Source organism: Calonectris borealis, chromosome 1 (assembly GCF_964195595.1).
Source record: "Calonectris borealis chromosome 1, bCalBor7.hap1.2, whole genome shotgun sequence".
In the NCBI taxonomy this organism is placed as follows: Eukaryota; Metazoa; Chordata; class Aves; order Procellariiformes; family Procellariidae; genus Calonectris; species Calonectris borealis.
The window spans coordinates 152,942,541-152,962,899 of NC_134312.1; the positions used below are offsets into that span (position 1 = coordinate 152,942,541).

General features: G+C 41.3%; 2 protein-coding genes across 24 annotated transcripts in view; one reads left to right on the forward strand and one right to left on the reverse strand.

Annotated features, from left to right (window-relative positions):
* Window positions 1-7,297, reverse strand: part of SLC9D1 (solute carrier family 9 member D1) — a 33,854-nt gene extending 26,557 nt beyond the window's left edge. For 8 of the 9 annotated variants that reach the window (XM_075136613.1, XM_075136566.1, XM_075136581.1 and 5 more), the window contains exons 1-2: window positions 6,406-6,469; window positions 3,458-4,000 (exon numbers count right to left, since the gene is read on the reverse strand). In XM_075136613.1, the coding sequence (XP_074992714.1) occupies window positions 3,458-3,904 (447 nt within the window). In that variant the 5' untranslated portion in view covers window positions 3,905-4,000; window positions 6,406-6,469. Of the gene's footprint in view, window positions 1-3,457; window positions 4,001-6,222; window positions 6,485-6,824 lie in introns of those variants that run through there. The other variant, XM_075136573.1, reaches the window with a different exon arrangement.
* A 1-nt stretch (window position 7,298) lies between these two features.
* DCUN1D2 (defective in cullin neddylation 1 domain containing 2) overlaps window positions 7,299-20,359 on the forward strand; it is a 30,616-nt gene continuing 17,555 nt past the window's right edge. Inside the window, exons 1-6 of one of the 15 annotated variants that reach the window (XM_075136819.1) lie at window positions 7,947-8,353; window positions 9,935-10,151; window positions 12,554-12,624; window positions 13,257-13,425; window positions 16,453-16,473; window positions 17,480-17,610. In XM_075136819.1, coding sequence (XP_074992920.1) covers window positions 12,570-12,624; window positions 13,257-13,425; window positions 16,453-16,473; window positions 17,480-17,610 — 376 coding nt within the window. In that variant the 5' untranslated portion in view covers window positions 7,947-8,353; window positions 9,935-10,151; window positions 12,554-12,569. Of the gene's footprint in view, window positions 7,390-7,811; window positions 7,899-7,946; window positions 8,354-9,732; window positions 10,152-12,553; window positions 12,625-13,256; window positions 13,426-16,452; window positions 16,474-17,479; window positions 17,611-20,359 lie in introns of those variants that run through there. The other 14 variants (XM_075136701.1, XM_075136735.1, XM_075136752.1 and 11 more) reach the window with 14 other exon arrangements.

Consider the following 20,359-nt stretch of genomic DNA (forward strand, 5'->3'; position numbering starts at 1 on the left):
TTGCCAAGGGAAGAAATAGACTGGGCAAAAAATACAAGCAATCTCTAGGTCAGACTGAATTCCCAGAAAACGCAAGTTTCTGTCTCCATTTTAGATGCCCTGCCATACCCAGTTAGAAATCAGGTAGAACATAGAAATCCTTTAGGTTGTGTGTTTTCTCTGCCTACCCCACACAGATATCTTAGATAACCTGGGCATCTAAAATGGTCCTAAACTTCTATGCTTAAATAACCGGAGTGTCCCCTCCTCCACGCATGTTTGTGGATGGACATTTTTCCCCTTGAAACTTGCAAGAACATGCACATAATTTAATCAATTCCTTGATGCCAAGACAAGAGTATGTTCAGTACAACCTGTAACTGTAGCTTAACCCTTTTGAAATCCTGACAGTCAGATGAATACCTCTGGTTGTGATGAAACCACAGAATTGCTGTCTGTTGGTGTTTAGAATTACCATAGTTACACTGGCATGATGAAAATTACCCCGTTCCCAAAATAACTGGAGTTGGAAAATGTACCTCTTAATGTGTTTGGCCCAATGTCAACTCGTTAGTTCTTATGTAACACATAAGAGAGACAGTCACTCTCGCACAGCCTCGAGGAGAAACATTTCCTATCTGTTGTTCTCTGCTAGCAGACGTTGCTTGAAAGATGTAAAAAACAGCCCTCGTGTGAACCGCAGATTCTTTCCTCAGTCAGCGACAACTTAGAACGTGGGATGGAATTGATAAGGGTTAGATTCTTTCCCCTCAAAAATGGAACAGGTTTTGGGTGGAGGGAGCCCATCAGTCCTTTCTGTCAGCTGAGACAAACAGGCTGAACAGAGCTAGAGGTAAACTGCAGAAAAATAAATAACGCTCTAATTTGCAAGACGTTAACTTTCTCTGAATAGCAAGGTAGAAGAGCTTTGAAATATCTGAGTTTAACTGTAAGTTCCTTTCATTAATGAAGAAAAAGGTTTTTGTAGTCTATTAAAGTGGCACCTCTGTTTTCACCTACAGACTAGTGTCAACAGCAGTAGAGTGGGACAATCACAGAGAATGGTGTCCATGAAAAGGACAACTTATCTCAAACAGCCTGCTACAATCAGAAGTGCATCGCAGTACAAACACTGTTCCGCAACTCATACTGGGATTGGAGACATCTCATCACAAGGTACATACCAAACAATCTTTTAAGCAAGGTAATACAGATAAGGATTGTGCACTAAACAGGAGACTGGAACACCTAGAAACAAATGAGCAAAATGACGTAAGATTAAGTAGGACTTTGGGACAGTGCTGGCTAAGAACGCAGCGTTGCTGTTGCTCTCTACTCTTTAATCAGGGATGAAAAAAGCACATTCAGAAGAGGATGCATTTTTGCACTACTTGTGAGTTATTTTTTCCATCAATGTCTGAGTTGTAGGCACCCAAAAAATTAGAAGCTGACAAAAAGTAGGTAAGATCTTGTTGCTTTTTCCTGAGCTTCCACACAGGTTCCTGGAGCAAAGGAAGACAGAAGCTATCTTCAGCGCTGCTTCCTTCCTCCCCCCAACCATGAATGATTCTGCTATACCTTTTCCCAGCAGCAGAACCAGCAAGAAATGCATCAGACATGCATACATATCCCAACACTAAAGACTTCCAAATACTTCAACTCAACAGAAATAAAATGAAGGGAAAAGCCCAGCACCCTCTATAGTCATTTGTATTTTCCATTCAATCGCTGCTTAAAAAATGGAAAGGACATCTTAGGAGTACACCAACAAAGTAATTATTACAGTAAAATGAAACTGGAGCAAAATTGGACCTAATATGTGTCTTCTGAAGTAAGAACAAGTCCAAAAAATGTATCCCATGTAATTTTCATCTTTTTGGCATGCATTTCCCCATTATCCTTTGTTTCACTTTATATAACAACTCTAAAGTTAGAACAACAAATATTCTGCTTAAATAATCATGTGCGTGACATAGGAGGAAGGGTATAAAAGATTGCTCATTCAAGTAAATATCTTGATATGATAATACAAAAAAAGCCTACACAATCCACCTCTGCAGAAGCAAAGTTTTGACAGGACACGCATCTAAAACACATCATTATACACACAGGCCTCCTTTTATGAGAAAAATGAGGAAGCGCCATTCTCAAGTTCAAGGATTGATTACTTTAGTATTTTACAGTAATGTTGCCAAGAATTAGGTAAACGAGAAAGAAGATTCTGGACAGCTTCACCCCTGCTATTTTAAGAGCTCTGAGAAAAAAAAGGTGGAAAATCAAGTAATTTTCATGACAATTGCTACCATTTCTATGCAGCAGAGGCTGGCACTACCATTAAGCACCAATATCAGTCATATTGAGCACTTCATTGGAACACGCCTAGATCCAGGCTACTCCCTATGCAAATTTGTCATAATTCAGTCTTTGTTTTCACTGCACAGACCACTCCCATCTCCCAAGTCTGCACCCCAACTTCTACTTCCACCAGCCTTTCTTGCACACAATTCACTGCACACCTTTCTTGCACACAATCTCTTTCCATCTTCACGTGTTAAGATCTGCACATCTCTTACACAAATGCCCTTTAGAGATTCTCCCAGCTCAAATGCTATATCCCAATTACATTTTTTTTTCCTTCTTTTGCTCCCTTGCGCAAGGGCAGCCCCTTCTTTCAGAAGACAGAAAACAAAGAAAATTCTTAATATATTCCTCCAGTGGTTGAGGGGTAGAGCAAGGAAAAGAGCAACTTAAATACCAAATCAATTAAATGATGTTTTCTCTCAATGGGAGACTTTCAGTACACAGTCTGAGCACTACCAAGTCCAGTAGACAGTGGCAGATTGTGCTCACCCTTACAGGTCTGCATTGACATGGGAATTCAAACTTTCCATGAAGCACTTGTGCTCAACTGTTACTCATCTGTGCTTTTCTTGGTAAAGTTATCTCAGCTGGCTCTTTCTTGGAAGTACTGTTTTTCAAACTTGCACTTGCTAAGCTATACAGAGATTAAAAATCTAGTCATCTCGTATTTTGCATGTCCATTTTACCCACATCTATACAAATACAGAAATAAAAGGCAAGAAGTCATTCAGTTTAAACTGTATTTTGCCAATTTATGGCATTATTTCCACTCTGATAATCCCACTGGCTTATCTAGTGCAACTGTGCTATGTGTACTGACTCACTTCTTGTATTCCTTTCCCTTTAACATAATATTTGCCTTAGATCTTATGATTATGCTTAGCTTTGTTTTGGAATAAGAACTATTGACTGCTAGTAAGTTTTAAGCTCTACACCAGAATTACTTCTAATTTTACTAATGAGAACAAATGCTTCATTCAAAATCCATTTTAAACAGTAAAACATTGCAAGTTTCACGTAGATCCACTTTTTTATTAAAACAGATTGAAACAATGCCATAATAAAATTAAAATCACAAGAATGTTAATACTGTAGTAATAAACACGGGGGAACTAACCTTAATTGCAGCTTCTCTCAAGGCTTCCAGTCTCTGTCTACTGCTTTCTTTCATATTAACAACATCTTTGTAATCACCCTGTAGAGCTCTCTGGAGGCCATGGATTGCTTGAAAGACCGAGTTTTCACTTTCATTTAGCTCCTTTTGGAAAATTTCAAAGGTGTGCACCTGAAAAAGTTTCTCTTCATCTGACAGTCCTGCATCCCTCTCAACTGCTCTTATAGCATTTTTTAGTTTGTTGAGAACAACATTCTTTTGGCGAAGAAGACCAGATAGTTTTCTGCAGCTCTCCAACACCCACTGCTTTTTCTGAGTGATAACAGCTCCTTTCCCACGGTGCAACTTTATCGCATGCTTTACTACATCTTCATGTTCTGCAGGATTTGCTAACTGGCCACAAGGCAGTGAAACCAACGTCCATAGGGAAATAAATCCAGTCGCCTTCATTCTTCACTTTTTATTGCTGTTGGGAGAAACTGATAATCCACAACTGCTCACAGCTTTCTGCTACATGGTTTCTGCATCTCCAGTACGCATACTATGCTGCAAGACAGCACCCATCAGTTATCAAACATGATAATGTTGGGCCATTGAGTCAAACAAATGTAGAAAACAAACCTAAGACTGCATCCTACACTATGATCTTTAACAGAATGTATAGGGTATTTAAATTCCTTCAGTCAACAGTTATCAAAACCACGAAACAGCCCAAGGTTATTGATAGCTTTTTGTTTTCCCGTTGAGAATTTTCTAGAGATCATCTTGTTTTAAAAAAAATGAATGGAAAACTTAGTCATGTCACATGGTAGTCATCTGCACTCCTTCTTAGATGAGAGAAAAGCCATTAAAAATATTAAACCACGATGCCATACGCTGTACTTCAACCTAGCACCAGAACTCATTCTTCTTATCTATCAGTAAACTTCTTGTATTTTTTCAAACCTATCCTAAAAAATTGTATCATAATCATTTGTTATTTATACAGCGTCAGAAGCATTAACACACTCAACTATACAAACCATAATGAAAAAAAGCTTAACTGAAGCAGATTACATTATAAATCGTACTTGTGAAAGAAACATTTCTACAGTAAAGAAATAACAGCAAAACTTCCTGGATTTCTGAGCACTACTATTTTGGATCAAAGACCTTCACCTGAAAGGCTACATGGCCTTGAGGCATTTTACTTCAAAGCTAATTATTGATCCTCATGATTTTAAAATAGGGTTATAAGAACACTAAAAGTAAAATCAATTGATTCATAAATTCATTTCCCAAAAGCTACTTGAAGATCTATATTTAAACTGCTATATTTGCTTTTAACACCAAGCAGGATAGAATTTCAAAACTAAGAACCAATTTCCTTCCCCCAGATCCTACAGGAAAATACTGACATTACTGTAAAATAACGAAGTTATATTTTCTTTAAAAAAAAAACCAACCAAACAAACACAAAACCCCACAAAAAAACCCACACACCACAAAGCTATACATAACAATGTATAAATGTATGTACAAAACATACATTCATCACTGAAGCATGGCATTCTAAAAATGCACAACACACACTACGGGTTAGTAGATCATCAGTAGAGCAGGTATTTGCCTAAAACTTTAGCTGCAATCTTGATCTCTGGGCCAACAGCCTTAATCAGGAACCAACGTATGGACATAGTCATCTGGAAGCAGTCTACCTAAGAAAGAATCTTCTTTCCCCATAACGCAGTAACGGCCGCAATCACAAGTATCCAAGCCAGCCATCATCAATATATAGCACGGGAAGGGAAGATGGCAAGCATCTTCCAGCCATGTACTCCCTCGGTTTTTAAAATGCCCTCCCATCTCTGTTTCAGAGAGAACTGAGAAAACCTGTCTGTGGGTTGGTTTATTTCTTTTCAATGCATTAAATACAAGCCAAAGTATTTAGCTATCAATAGCTGACTATGAGCTAGGCTTTAACAACATGAAGAGCTAAAACATTTAAAATTAAGAACTGAAAGTGTAATTAAAGTAGCAAAAGCATGTCTACATCACTCTAACTTCAATAAAATAATAAAGTAGAAATATTTCAGGACTTTAATAAAAAGCTATAGGGTTTACTGTTTTTAAGAAATCAGGAAAAAATAACAATCCCCACCACCTGGCAAAATTCTAGAGTGGCATGTAGGGAAATATTTCTTCATATTCTTCGCATACAAAGTAACACTCTTCCTGTTTAACATGTTTGGGGGAGAGATTTTGCTGAATATATTACAACCTATTACAAGAGGGAGACGAAAACGCCTAGTGTATATTCAAGCTTCAGTTTGCAGGGAAGCAAGTAAAACACTCTACTGCATGTCAAACCACGTAAGTAAATTCTGAGCAGAGGTTTATACTAGTAAGTTTGCCCATTGTTGCACTGCGTAAACTTATGGCCGTGGTTCAGACACAGGACAGTTTTGTTTCAGTAACAGCGTTTTTTACTTTGCTAACAAAAACTATCTAGAAAAGTGGCACCTGGGGCAGTGCTGAAAAGCTCTTAAGGGAATAACGACCTCGCATATCTGATGTGCTTCAGAGTGCAAATAAAGAGAAAAAAAAACCACAACACCAGACTCCTCTCCATACACCAGTAATCATCAAATTAGAGGGAACGCCTGTCGTTTGGAGTCCTTTTTAAGCACAGTTTGTTTTCTGATGGATTGCAGGTCGCCTTCCCGATTTTTCCTTCCTGAACACGATACCGTAGTACCGCATTTCACCAAGCTGATATTAGACCCTACCTCAAATGCAAACCCTGATCCTCTCTTCCAAAATGCTTGCGGGTCCTTCCACACCTGCCAGTTCGCCGCCACCCACCAGTTTTCTCAACAGAAGCTCCTTCTCAGGACCCGCCGGGCAGCCGAGGCGGGGGCTCCGGCCGCTACCGTGACTCCCCGGGCGCCTCTGCTCCGCCACGCACCCACCTGCGAGCGATGGCAGCCGGAGGGCAGCTCCCTGCGCCGCCGCCTCTCTTCGCCGGCCGGCGCCTGCCGGTACCTCTCCCTGGGGAAGGCGGGCGGGGGGGAAAGGATGGAGAGAACAGAGAAAGATCAGGAGAGCGCGGGTGCGACCAGCCCCTTTCCCGCCCCCTCATGGCGGTGGAGGGAGGGAGGGAGGCGGCCGCCCCGCAGCCCGCCCGGCCGGTGCTCCCGGCAGCGGCACTCAACTTTCCAGCCCCGTGGCAGTAGGACCAAACCCGCCGCCGCCTCCTCGCAGCCCCCACCCCGCCGCCGACAACCACCCAGCGCCCACCTCAGGGCAGCTGCTGGCCTGGCCGCCGAGGGGAAGGAGACGGAGGCAGCGGCCGGTTCCGGGCGCGGCTTCCTCCCTCCGCCCCGCTCACCTGAGGGAGGGCGGCAGCGGCCAGGGGAGCGCCGGAAGGACGGGATCGCAGCGCCGCGAGCAGTGGGGTAAGGGGGGGGGGGTGGGAGCAACAGCCGCTGACGGAAGGCGCCGAGGAGCTCCGTCCTTGCCAACGGCCTCTCCCGCCCCCCTCACCCTGCGCCGGTTACCGAGCGCCGGCGCGGCACCTTTAAGCGCAGGGTCAGACGGGAGCTGTAGTCCGAGCGCCTCCTCGCGGCGTGTCATGGGAAGCGTAACCGTGGACACACACCTCCTCCCCCCCGTCCCATTCCGGCCTCTCTGCGCGGCGCACACCGGCAGGCGTAGTCTCTGCTCTGGCGCGCCCCAGCCCGGCGGACGTCGCTTTCCGCCCCCGCCCGCTCGGCGGCGCAGGGAGGGCCGCGGGCTCCGCCGGCGCCCCGGGCTCGAACCTCGACCCCGCGCTCCGCCTTTGCGCCTCGTCCCTCGAGCGCGACCGGCGATAGGCAGCGAGGGCGGGCCGGTGCGCGCCTGCGCGAGAGGCGGCGCCAGGCGGTGAAGTTGGTCAAAGCGCCGGTGATAAAATGGTAGGTTGTTGGGGTGGGGGGGGAGGCAGGCAGGGAAATTTGGGGGGAACCCCCAACCGCCGGGGCCAGCGAGCTGAACGGCCCACCCCCCCCCTCCTCCCCCCGCGGTTTCTCGCCGCTCCCCTGCCTGGGGGGGGGGGACGGCGGCAGGCGGGGGGAGGGGGGGCGAGCGGCCGCGGGGGGAACACACGCACCGTGCGGAGTCGCCCTCCCGCCTCCGCCGGGCCGGGAGCGGGGAAGGTCACCGGGGGCGCGGGGGGAGGGAGGGGGCTTGGCGGGCGGTGCCGCGGGTATTTCGAGCGCCGGCAGCCGGCGCGGCGCGTACCTTTCCCTTTTTTGGGCTTCGGGCTGGCGGGGCAGGTTGCCGGAGCCCTGTGTCCCTCCGTCCCGCCGCCCCGCCTTCCGGCACCGGGCGGGTCCCTCCCGCCTGGCCGCTTCCCCCGCCCCGGGACGCGGCAGGTGCAGCGGCGGTAGCCGGCCGGGCCGCGCAGCCGGAGGCGGTGGGAAAGGTGCGGCACGAACCCCCTTCCCGGGGCCGGGGGTGAGGGAGGGGTGCGCCGGGGAGGGAGGAGGCGGCGCGGGGAAGGGTGCGCGTGGTGCCTCCGCCGCAGGCTGCGCCGCTTCCACTTCAGCGCTGCCTTGGGGCTGGCGGTAGGGGGTCATTGCCGCCTTGAGAGGGCTTCTGCAACGTGACTTAATCGTGCCGTGGTGCCAAGTACACCGCCTTGCTTGGGTTCCGTCAGTGAGAAGTCGTGCTAGAAACGCGACTTCCAGACCTTGCCCCTGCCCTGCAGAGAGTGCGCGGGTGCCGCCGGCTGCTGCGCCGGGCGTCAAACACAACAGTAGAAACTAGAGTACATGGCGGAGTAGTAGATTGGGTAGTCGAATGTGTTTCTTCTCTCTGATTTCTTCAAATGACTCGGCGTTTCATTTTGAACCTAGAAAATATCCCTAAATGCCTGGCGTAAGTAGACTTGCACGAGGACGTGGGTTTTACTTTGGAATTGTTGTCAGAGGCCTCTGTTTTGAAGTGATCATCGCCAAGTTTGTTGCTGAAAAGAAGTTTATGTAACTGAGGAAGATCTTGATGCAGAGAGACTCTCATAGTTAGATCTTAATGAAAATTGGGGAGGGGTGGGGAGGTCACACAGAGCTTGCAGTTAAAGGATTATTGAGTATTTTCTTGACAAAATACATTGCAGTTACTTTTGCAGCTGTTTTCCCACTTCACATGTTTCTTTTTGTATAAAAAGAAAATTTACATGTTTCTTCTCATATAAAATTGAAAAATCTTGTAGGAAAGACCAAATTCCTTATCTTGTTCACATGATGTGCGTGTTCTCAGGACCATCTGTAGTCAAGATGTCACCGTCCGTATGTGTACGAGAGATAACGAGTAAACTGATAACATGGTCCTATGTTTACTGCTTACTGCTCACTGAATCAGGATTCATTTTTTTCCCCTGATATTTGAGACACCAGTAAATTTCCTATTATACCTGATGATTTAAGCAATAGTGAGAAACTTAGAGAAATTTCTCAGCTTAATTGTTGGCCCAGAACGTGTATTAAGTATGGTTTAACAAAATTGGAAAGTATCAGAATATAATAAAAAAGAGAGTTTGATTTAAGCTATCTCCTCCTTCTTCCAACTTCATGTAAAGAATAATGTTGAGTATAGCAAATTTGCTCCCTCTAAAATCCCTGTTCCCACCTCTTGGGTTTTGCAGAAGTTTAGGGATGTTGTGTAGATATGGTTGCTGCAATTAGCTGCCATTAAGAGAAACATCTTACTGGTTCCTGTATACCACTATAATAGGCAGTTTTGTTGTTTAACGTATTAATAGTATAAACAACTTTTTCAGAGTTAATCCAAGTTTTAGATCACATTTACAGCAACTTTATAGTCCCATTGTAACATTCAGCAAATCTCTGACATGTCTGATTTATCTATTTTCTTGTTGTCCTATGTCTTCTCTTGGCAATGGTTTCTAACGTAAAAATGTGAGAAATGCTTCTGTCTTTTTCATCTGATCACTTAAAATGATTAAACTTTGCATTGGTCATTGTTCGTAGGAAAATATTAGGAAAAAAATATTAGGAGCAGATTTTCTCCCTGTATGAAGGACTTATACAGAATCTGAGAATTTATAAGTTGTGCCTTTGTAATTTCTTGTTTGTATAACCACTAGGCATATTTTCAGAAGACGACCATATTGTTATATGATGAAACTTGTGTTTACTGCTGTCACAGAACAGAAAAACTTGTGCATATGTGAGCAATAAAGCAGAAATACAAATTTATTATTGCCAGAATATGTGCTGCTAAAAATGTATATATAGATGCTGTCATTTCAATTTTCAGAAGAAAATGCTGTCTTTTTAACTGCAGAAGAACAAGGCTTTGTCTTCCTCTAATTCTGAAGTGAAAGTTGTCATCAACAAGAAAACTAAAACCTTTTAAACATAGGCGTTAGTAGTAGAATGCTGAAACAAACTTCTGGATTAGCTTCATTGGCTTTCCTGCTTCTTTTGCATCCCAAAGCATAAGCTTAAATCGTCTCAGAAGGACAAGGTCCGCCAGTTTATGGCATTTACCCAGGCTGGTGAACGGACTGCTATATACTGCTTAATGCAGAATGAATGGAAACTAGAGGTGGCAACAGACAACTACTTCCAGAACCCAGACTTGTACTACAAAGAATCCATGAAAAATTCAGTAGACAGGAAGAAATTAGAACAATTGTATAATCGATACAAAGGTAAGGCTTGTTTTTTTGTTGTGGGTTTTGTTTTTTTCCTATTTTGTTTGGGTGGTGTTTCTCCTTTTCCCTCTGCCATTCTCAAGGACTTTTAAGGAAAGATTGCTAGCTTTTGCTTCTCAGTCTGTGTTTGTGGTATTGTGGTAAAAATGAAAAAGGTTTAAAACGCTTTTAATGTTCGGTACAAAACTTCTGTAGATATTCCTGTAGAGTTTAAAGTAAATTCACAATAGGAAATTAAAGCTATCATGAGGAAGTAGTGTCAGCTACATGGAAAGGAGAGTAAAGCTTATTATGCAACTTACTTGATTTATTGCCAGTGGGTGCTATTAAGTATATGTACAATGCACTTTGTGTAGCAAAATAATACATATGATTCTTACATAATATTTGGGGGAGTAATTTTGTTCAAAGATAGTAGTATTTCTATAAATTCAAATCAAAAACGTTTCAGATAACATTACAGCTAGGAGTCTGACAAAACAGTCAAATAAGAAAACTCAAAAACTACTCATGGAAACTCCGTGCTTAATTTATCCTTTGTGCTGGCATATTACAGCAAAAGTGATGTGCTTGTTCAAAGAGGCTTGGAGGGAAGACCACAGAGAAGTGGATTAAAGGCAGAGTTGTTTCTTTTCCGTTTATTTTTATTTTACAGCATTGTTAAAAAGAACAGAAAAAATAAAAGGAAAAGATAGTCATGTAAATATAAGAATGTATGTGATCCAGGTAACAGTGCTTTCTGAAATGTGGCTGTCTGACACGAATATGTGCATTGTTCATTACATGTCAGAGCAGAGCGGGCTGGAATCATTACCAGCTCCTGCTGAGATCCATATATCTCGTGTTATAAAAAATGAACTCGTAACAATTACTCAACTATGATTTTATGTACTTTTCTAATTGCAGTATATGGCATGCTTTGTATACTGTTTGTTTATCCTGTTCTTATGATACCGTTTCCACCTTTTTTTGTTACTCTTTACATAATGTGTTTTATTTTAAGTATAGACATTCTTCCATATTTCATTGTTACGCAGTAATGAATTGTGTAGGGACAAAGAATCAGCAACACTGTAGCACTTCCTTTGTGAAGAAAAAAAATCTTAACTAGAAAATCACTTTTTTGATTTGTTTTATATATATATATAAATATATATAACATATATATACATATCTAAATCTTTTGCTTGCTCCTTGCATGTCAGTCTTAGAGATTGCTGGGTCAAAAATATATACAAATTCATAAATGCTACTAAGAATATCTAAAATGAAAAAAAAATCACAAATGTTATTTATTATTCATCATTTTCTAACAGTGGCGAACTGCACCACTTGGCTTTTGCGAAAGAAAGTCAGTTTTATGTCTGTGTTTTGGTTAGCAGCACACCTTTGCACTTCTAGCACTTTAACACTTAAGTAAAGCTGTAAACTTGAACAAAACCTTCACAAGATTTCAGAGAAAACAATAAAAGGTTTGGTTAAGCACCTTTCCTTTTTTCATATGTGGCTTAAACCTGAGTCATTGGCCTCGCAACAACAAGGAATTCCTTTGTCCTGCAGGGCCTGTAGAATGCGGCGTACATTACGCTGTGTTTGAAATTTGAGATGAGAGGTCTTTCATTTTCTGTGCTGTCTTTGTGTTGGTTTTCCTATCTGTTTATCCAGCAACTCTATCAAAACAACAATTTCATTTTTGTTCCTAGTTACCTGGATGACGTGAAACATGATAAGGATGAAACAGTCCTTTTTGAAATCCATCAGAATTTTTCCACTGATTCACACACTAGTGCACTTTTTGCCTTCAGTTCTTCAGTTACTCCCCAAATATACAAGAAATGCATTTTACATGTCTTAGGACTAGATCTGTCATATAATAGAACAGATATTTACTTGTTATTCCTGCTCAAAGGACCCTAAATTATACCATGGGTGTAATTCTTTGTTTAATTGGTATAAATCTTTGCTTGCTAAATTAACTTTGTTGCTGCATTTTAGCATTTATTCCACTGTATTGGCTGGAAAAGTGGAAGAGATCTTGGCTTAACACCCCCCCAAAAAAAAAAGTTTTCTTTAGGCTTAATTTTTAATTTTTTTTTTATCAACTCATTGGATGAGGACTTAAAAAATAGCATTGATTTAAAATCTTAGCAGTTTAAGGAGTTAATCTTAAATTTACTTGGGGGATACTTTTCTACATAGCCCAACTTACAATACTGAAATGTCTTCCTATCAAAAGCTGGGAAAGACAGTTTTGTAGTTTCTAAACTGTCAAGCTTTGAAAACTAAAGGTGTTATTTTCTTGTTGGTGGTGGTTTGGGGTTTTTTCCCCTCCAATTATTTGAGTTTTCATGCAGGGAGTTTTGTTTGGTTGGTTGTTTTTTTTGAGAATTTTGTTACAGTTACAGAAGTGTTACAATGACATCTACCCTGACATGGGTAGTTACCAAGTGTGCTTCTGACATCCAAAAACGTAGTAAACTTAGTACTACTGAAACATATTATTTCCTAAGTTGTATTATTTAGCTTAAGACCCTGTTATGCTAAGGCATTGTTTGAGTAATGTTTTGGTGATTTCCCTGACTTATAATTAAAAACCAAAAATGTTTGAGTTAATTGTGGTCTTTAAACAGTTATAGTGGATTATCATATATCCATATCAGGAAAAAATTTGTGGGTTCACTTGGTAGGTGTGTTTTTGTTGGGGTTTTTTGGTTGTTTTTTGTTTTCCTTTTAAAGTTTAATATATGCTAACCAATAAATATATTGTACGTTTTGATGTGTTTATCAGCCTTACTGTTTCTAGATGTAGTCAGGCATCTCCTCAGTTAATTCAGATCTTTCATAGAGCATTGTGGAAAGAAGACAAAACTATTTCATTGACGTTAGCTGATGAATTAGGAAAAAGTTGCAAAATACTTAATCGATTTACAGATACTCTTCAAGGTACTTCTAAAATTAACTAGATTTCAAGTGAAGACCTTTGTGAAGCTTATGAAAAAATGAAGACCTGTATTACGCAGCATATCAAAGCTGTGCAGATGATTATTTGTAAATATTTTTTGTAAATAATTACAATTCTCCTCTCTGTATTTTGAACTGCAGACCCGCAAGATGAAAATAAAATTGGCATTGATGGGATTCAACAGTTCTGTGATGATTTAAGCCTGGACCCAGCCAGTATCAGTGTTCTGGTTGTAGCATGGAAGTTCAGGGCAGCTACTCAATGTGAATTCAGTAAAAAGGAATTTGTTGATGGCATGACGGAGTTGGGGTAAGTATCCATTTCTGCATAGTTCAAAATGTAAAGCCTGAGCTTGGTTTATGTTTAAAACATTTTTAGTTGAATTAAGTATGAAGCTTCAAAAAGCTGGTAAGGCAGGTGTCAAGCTTAACAGGGGCTAAATGCCTGTAGTGTCCTGTCTTCCTTAAATTGGTGCTTTACTGCAAAGCCTCAACAATGACCGCAGTAAGGGTGAAGCAAAATAATTCCTACCTGTACAGCAAGAAAACGGACAGATATGCACATCTTTTCCTGTAATTCGTACAAACATATGCATGGTTGTGTTACGGTTTTGAGTTGGACTGTGTGCTTGTTAAAAGCTGGAGGTCACTGGAGATGTATGAAGGGAAAAAAAAAGTTCAGTCAGTGTTGAAGCATAAAAGAACCTTCAGTTCTTTCCCTTTACCTTATCACCACCAAATGCAAGTTTTTTGTTTTTACCAGTTTTACAAACCATAGTTTTCTCTTATTGCCTTCATTTGTACAGAATATCTATAAGAAATTGAAATAAGAATGAGTGTATTGGTAGTAGAAAAGGTCATTTAGTCTGACTGTGGGGTAACTGATGCAAAATTTTTTTCCTTCCTGGATTATGGAGCTGTTCTGGATAATAGACTTTGAGGTTAAACCACATTGCTTCTGTTCAGCAATAAAGTCAAGCATTTATCACGATAAAATAATATCGTGTGTACAACTTTTCCTTGGAAGAGGTGCAGTATTTCTAATATATAGAGCTGTCAAAATGATTTTTTTTTTTAAACAGATTGCATTAGATAGATGGAGAATCACAGTTTATTACTTATGCGTATTTTTTGTAGCTAAATAATTTCATTTGATCTTAGAATGGCATCTTATCAATACCTTTCTACAACAGACCAACTTCTCGCAAATGTGGTGGTTGTTTCTTGAGCAGAGGTCCTAGCAGTCTGTTGTTACTGGCCTCATCGGTTATTGACTTCTTTCTAAGCTTTCCTTTTTAGGTAAGGGTATTCAGAAATTGTGATGAATTAACTTTTGATATCATCTGAAGTGCACTGCTTTATTGGGTAGAGACTATAAGAATAATTATGATTTTCTAGCCATGGATAGCAATCAAGTGCTCATGCTGTTGTATTAAAGGCTGCCAGCATTATTTGATATAACTGATTAAAAAGGTTTTGCTAAACCACCTGTGACTTCTGGCTTGGATTTTGTTTTGTGACTTTGTCACATTGCTCCTATGTCCTCATGACTGTCTCTGATATAGTTCCACAGAGGTCTGTGATTTTTATCTCTTTCTGCTCAACAGACATTATTGTGTTCTTGGGAGCATAATCTGATCCTACCTGCTTGCCACTGGTATAGTGCTTATTGAGAATTTGGAATTATTTTGTTACATACTGGAGGTGCAGTGTCTGGGGCTTTTAGCGTTGAACACAGGCTAAGATTTGAATGAAAAGAAATTCCCTGAGGCTTAGTGCATTTAACAGGGGAGGTCCTGGACGACTGGAGGCTTGCCCATGTGACGCCCATCTACAAGAAGGGCCGGAAGGAGGATCCGGGGAACTACAGGCCGGTCAGCCTGACCTTGGTGCCAGGGAAGATTATGGAGCGGTTCATCTTGAGGGCGCTCGCAGGCCATCTGCGGGACAACCAGGGGATCAGGCCCAGCCAGCACGGGTTCATGGAAGGCAGGTCCTGCTTGACCAACCTGATCTCCTTCTATGACCAGGTGACCTGCCTGGTAGATGAGGGACAGACTGTGGATGTGGTCTACCTGGACTTCAGTAAAGCCTTTGACACTGTCTCCCACAGCAGTCTCCTAGAGAAGCTGGCGGCTCACGGCTTAGACAGGTGTACCCTTTGCTGGTAAAACACTGGCTGGACGGCTGGGCCCAGAGAGTTGTGGTCAACGGAGTTAAATCCAGTTGGCGGCCGGTCATGAGCAATGTTCCCCAGGGCTCAGTACTGGGGCCGGTCCTGTTCAATATCTTTATCGATGATCTGGACGAGGGGATCGAGTGCTCCCCCAGTAAGTTTGCAGATGACACCAAGTTGGGCGGGAGTGTTGATCTGCTGGAGGGTAGGAAGGCTCTGCAGAGGGACCTGGACAGGATCGATGGGCTGAGGCCAACTGTATGAGGTTCAACAAGGCCAAGTGCCGGGTCCTGCACTTCGACCACAACAACCCCAGGCAATGCTACAGGCTTGGGGAAGAGTGGCTGGAAAGCTGCCCGGAGGAAAAGGACCTGGGGGTGCTGCTCGACAGCCGACTGTACATGAGTCATCAGTGTGCCCAGGCGGCCAAGAAGGCCAACAGCACCCTGGCCTGTATCAGAAATAGTGTGGCCAGCAGGAGCAGGGAGGTGATCGTGCCCCTGTACTCAGCACTGGTGAGGCCGCACCTCGAATACTGTGTTCAGTTCTGGGCCCCTCACTACCAGAAAGACATTGAGGTGCTGGAGCGTGTCCAGAGAAGGGCAACGAAGCTGGTGAAGGGCCTGGAGCACAAGTCTTATGAGGAACGGCTGAGGGAGCTGGGACTGTTTAGTCTGGAGAAGAGGAGGCTGAGGGGAGACCTCATCGTGCTCTACAGCTACCTGAAAGGAGGTTGTAGCGAGGTGGGTGTTGGTCTCTTCTGCCAAGTAACTGGCGATAGGACGAGAGGAAATGGCCTCAAGTTGCACCAGGGGAGGTTTAGATTGGACATTAGGAAAAATTTCTTCACTGAAAGTGGTCAAGCGTTGGAACAGGCTGCCCAGGGAAGTGGTTGGGTCACCATCCCTGGAGGTATTTAAAAGACGTGTAGATGTGGTGCTCAGGGACATGGTTTAATGGGCAAGGAAGTGTTGGGTTGACGGTTGGACTCGATGATCTTAGAGGTCTTTTCCAACCTTAATGATTCTATGATTTAGCACCTTTAGGATACGTATGGGAAGGTATGATATTTGTCCCTATTGTTAACTAGATAAAGTCTCTATGAAACTGAAGTTCTCAGTTGAAGACTGTTGGCAGAATTCTTTATCTTTTCTCCACCAGGTACTGCTGGAGGCCAGAAAGGTACTTGTTTTTATCTGTACCATGCAAGACAGTTAAAACTGCAGCTGCATTTTATGGATTTTGCTATACTTATCCATCCTTTAATAAAATTATTCTTGAATCTTTAGAATAAATACAAACATTTAGCCACTGAGAACTTTCAAATGCAAGGTGTTAGTTATGATAGCTCCTTCTTTGAAACCTATTTCATTCACTTTGAGTTTCTAAGTACAATTCAAAATATTGGTAATATGCTATAAACCTTGAATATTCATTGGATTCCTTGGCGTGAGGGAAACCCTTTTTCTTTTAAAATTGCATCTTGTCAGCTCAGGTGCTTTCACTGAAAATGCTCCAGTCTTGTGAAATTAAGGGATCTGTTTCTGTTAGAATCTCAGTAACTTGATTCTATCTTAGCTTGCCTGTGCCAGGCCGTTAAACGGTTTGTCAGCCTTGAAGCTATTGTCAAAGACTCATTTTTTTCCTAGGTTTTATCTGCAAGTGTTCTATGGTGGGGAGAGGGTGACTGCAAATAACGGTTCATTTCGTTGGAAAAGGCTCTGATGTTAACGTTAACTGTAAATGTATGCAGCTCTTCATTTAGGTACAGCAGGGAATAAGTAACATCTATCTAGATTAAAGCAAAAACCCACTCCCTTGTGTTACAACAGCTATAAAAGGGGAAAGGATAGCAGATTTCAGTGAGGTTTATATATTTTTTAAGAACATCTGTTGTTTGAGTTCATAAACTCATGAAGAGACTGAGAAAAGAAGTTAAACCACTGAATCCTATTTGGGTTGTGTACTTAATGGATGCCTATATATAATGTTCCGCTTAAAGTCGTTTAGTAAAGACACATGAGTGTTTGTATTTTTAAGAATGCTATCCGGAAAGATACTCTGTTTTTATCTTAACTACTGTTTTATTTTGCTATGAAACTTAAAAAATAAAAAAAAAAAGATGAGGAAAAAAACAAGTAAAAAGAAATCTTAAATATTTACAAATAATGTAACCTTTTTTGAACAGGTGTGACACCACAGAAAAACTAAAAGCTCTATTGCCAAGACTGGAACAAGAGCTAAAGGATCCAACAAAGTTCAAAGATTTTTATCAGTTTACTTTTAACTTTGCTAAAAACCCTGGACAAAAAGGTCTAGGTAAGTAGAAAAAAATCGAGAAAATATCTACAGAGAGTGAAGTCAATTCCAAATACTTCTGATAATACAGTTTTCTCATTGATGATTGTATAGTAAATTCATTGTTGATTTCTTTCACTGACTTCTTCTCTTTCCTATCTTCTTTCAATTAATCTCTTCTAGGTACAGATAATTTAATGGGGTTTTCTGCTAGTATTGACATTCTCTCTCCTCTTGTCAAAGGAAGTTCCTGCAGTTCTTACAGACCTGTCAGAATTTTTTTTTTTAAAGACTGAGCTAGTGAGTTCCTTGTGTTTTCCATTTTGTTCAGAACATCTGAAACAAGATGTCCGTATCTGCTTAAAAAGAGGGAGAAAACTCTGGGAGAAAGTTACTGTTCTTCTAAGAATTTTTAGTTTTAGCTCACAGTTTTTATGTGAAGTTTAGAAAAAGAATATTATGAACTTGGTTCAAAGCTACTGAATAGAAATAGAAATAGGCATACAGTTTATAAAGTATTAAATTATTATTCTTTATAAAGTTTGAGATTTGTCCCAATCCACGCCTTGTATTGCTAGAGTAAAATGGATACGTTATTTAAATTCCAATGTTTTATTCTCTGCAAATCAAAAATATCTATAGTTTGTGAATAAATGAAAAAAACTGTAAGATGAAATCTGGTATCCTTTCAAATGTATGTCCACTTCCAAAAGACACTGTGTAGGAAGGAATTAAACTGTTTTGTGTGTAGAATAGCGCTGTACCATCATCACTGTTCTCTTTGTGCTGTGGGTAAGAGGAAGTGGGTTTTTTTTTAGCATAGCCACTTTAACTCTGCGTCTACGTTACTTGGCCAGCATGTTTCTCAAAAATTGTTGGAAGAGTAGTGAGATGGAGGAGCAGAATATTGATTTAGACCTTCTCAACCAGAGGCGTCTGTTCCACATTCTTTCTTGGGAATTACTTTGGATAATATCTCTCATCTCTCCCAGTGTCTTTTTTTTTTTTCCTTTTTTAAACTGTGGGCAACTTTTAGCCAGTTTCCATTTTTCTTTATTTTTTGCAGCAATTTCTTTTTTCATTACACATGTCACTCTTTCATGGGTCGCATGCCACCTTTCCAGACACAAAAATGAAATAGTCTTGTAGTGGTTCCGTGAGGCTGGTTGGAATTCAAGTCCCTTAGTAGTTGTTCATTTTCTTGCCTCTTTTCATTAAAAAGCCTAGTACTTTCAGATTGCGGAAAAGGTAAGTCAGTTACAGCTGAGGTTGGAATTTATGGGATACCTAAAGAAATATTACAAATGGCTTCCTGTTTTAATTGGATCAGTTCCAAGGTGAAACTCATGTACTTGGGAAATATGTCTCAAAAGCTTTTCACCTAAGCCTGTACAAAGAGAGGAGGAGGGAAGGCAGCCCAACCCAGATTATGGAACTGAGTGTACTGTTTATTTGACATGAGGAGGAAAAAGGAAACTTACTTGTTTTCCATTACTTCTGTTTATTTGGTATGGAGGCCCTTTTGTAAGTCTGTCTTCTCTGTTGTGTAAGAATGGTACTTTTTGGCAATAAAACACCTAAGTGCCTTCTTGCATTAAGAGTTGAAGTATTAGGAGAAAGAAAGAAGTGCAAAAATTAAAGTTAAGCTTAAAATAAACTGTAGAAGGAGTTGATTGGAACTGTTGCTGATTTCAGTTTTCAGGAATTTTAATAATTCTGGTAATACTGTTTCTTAATTTCAAGTAGTGCTTAGTTCTTACACGGCAGTATTTTGGTTGCATTTTTGTCAGACTTTTTCTGGTTTTGCTAAGATGTTTCTAAATATTAAATAAATATAAACAGGTTCCACTGCTCTTATTTCAGTGGAGATACACCATATTTCTGTCTGGTGTGAACTTGGATCACTATAGGTCGAGTACAAAGAGAGTGCTGAGCAAGCATATTGATGATTAGTAAGATATTTTTGAGTGACTGAGGTCGGTGATAGCTTATCCAAATGAAAATTAACACTATTTAGGTTTGGAGTTGGAATCTTTTCAGGGAATGCCATTATATTCAGTGGACCAGAGAGATGGAGGAAAAAAATAAGTTTACAGGTTGGTGTTTACAACATACTGCTTCCTGCTGCTATTATTCTAAGAGTTATGTTTGTTCTCTTTCAGCAAAAAAGTGTTCAGCGAGTAAAAAAATTCAGTCAGTTATCTTACAGGAGTGTCTGTATGAGCTGGGAATTCTAGTTGCTTCAGTTACATTTAGTATAGGCTTAGGTGCTTTTTTTATTTTACATCCTCTTCTCTGTATACACTATGTATTTTCTCCTAGAATGAGAAACTGTCCATCTTTCCTCCCTCTCTCCACAACTAATGTAGAGGTGCTTGGTGTTTGTGTCCCAAAGACTGTGTGCCCTATTGTCAAGGAGAGGTGGGAATTTGTCTCATCCATGTACAAAGTTTGTTTCTCTCTTACTAAGTTTGGAGCCTTGGCTCAGGATGCTTTTATGAATTCAGTCCAGATAGTTAAACAGAATGTATAATTAGATTTGTTACCGAATGAGCTGGTATAAATCTCTGCCTGGCTCTGTCTAGGTCATCTTAAGGTGTTGACCTCCCGTTCCCCACATGCACGTTAGATGACACGCAGTGCTACCCAAGTATGGGATGCTGCTAAGCTACTGCCCTAGCTGCTTGCCTTAAAATGTTTCTGGTGACATGCTCCCATGATAGTGCTTGCCTATTCATTCCCATACGTTCACATTTGAATTATGACTTAA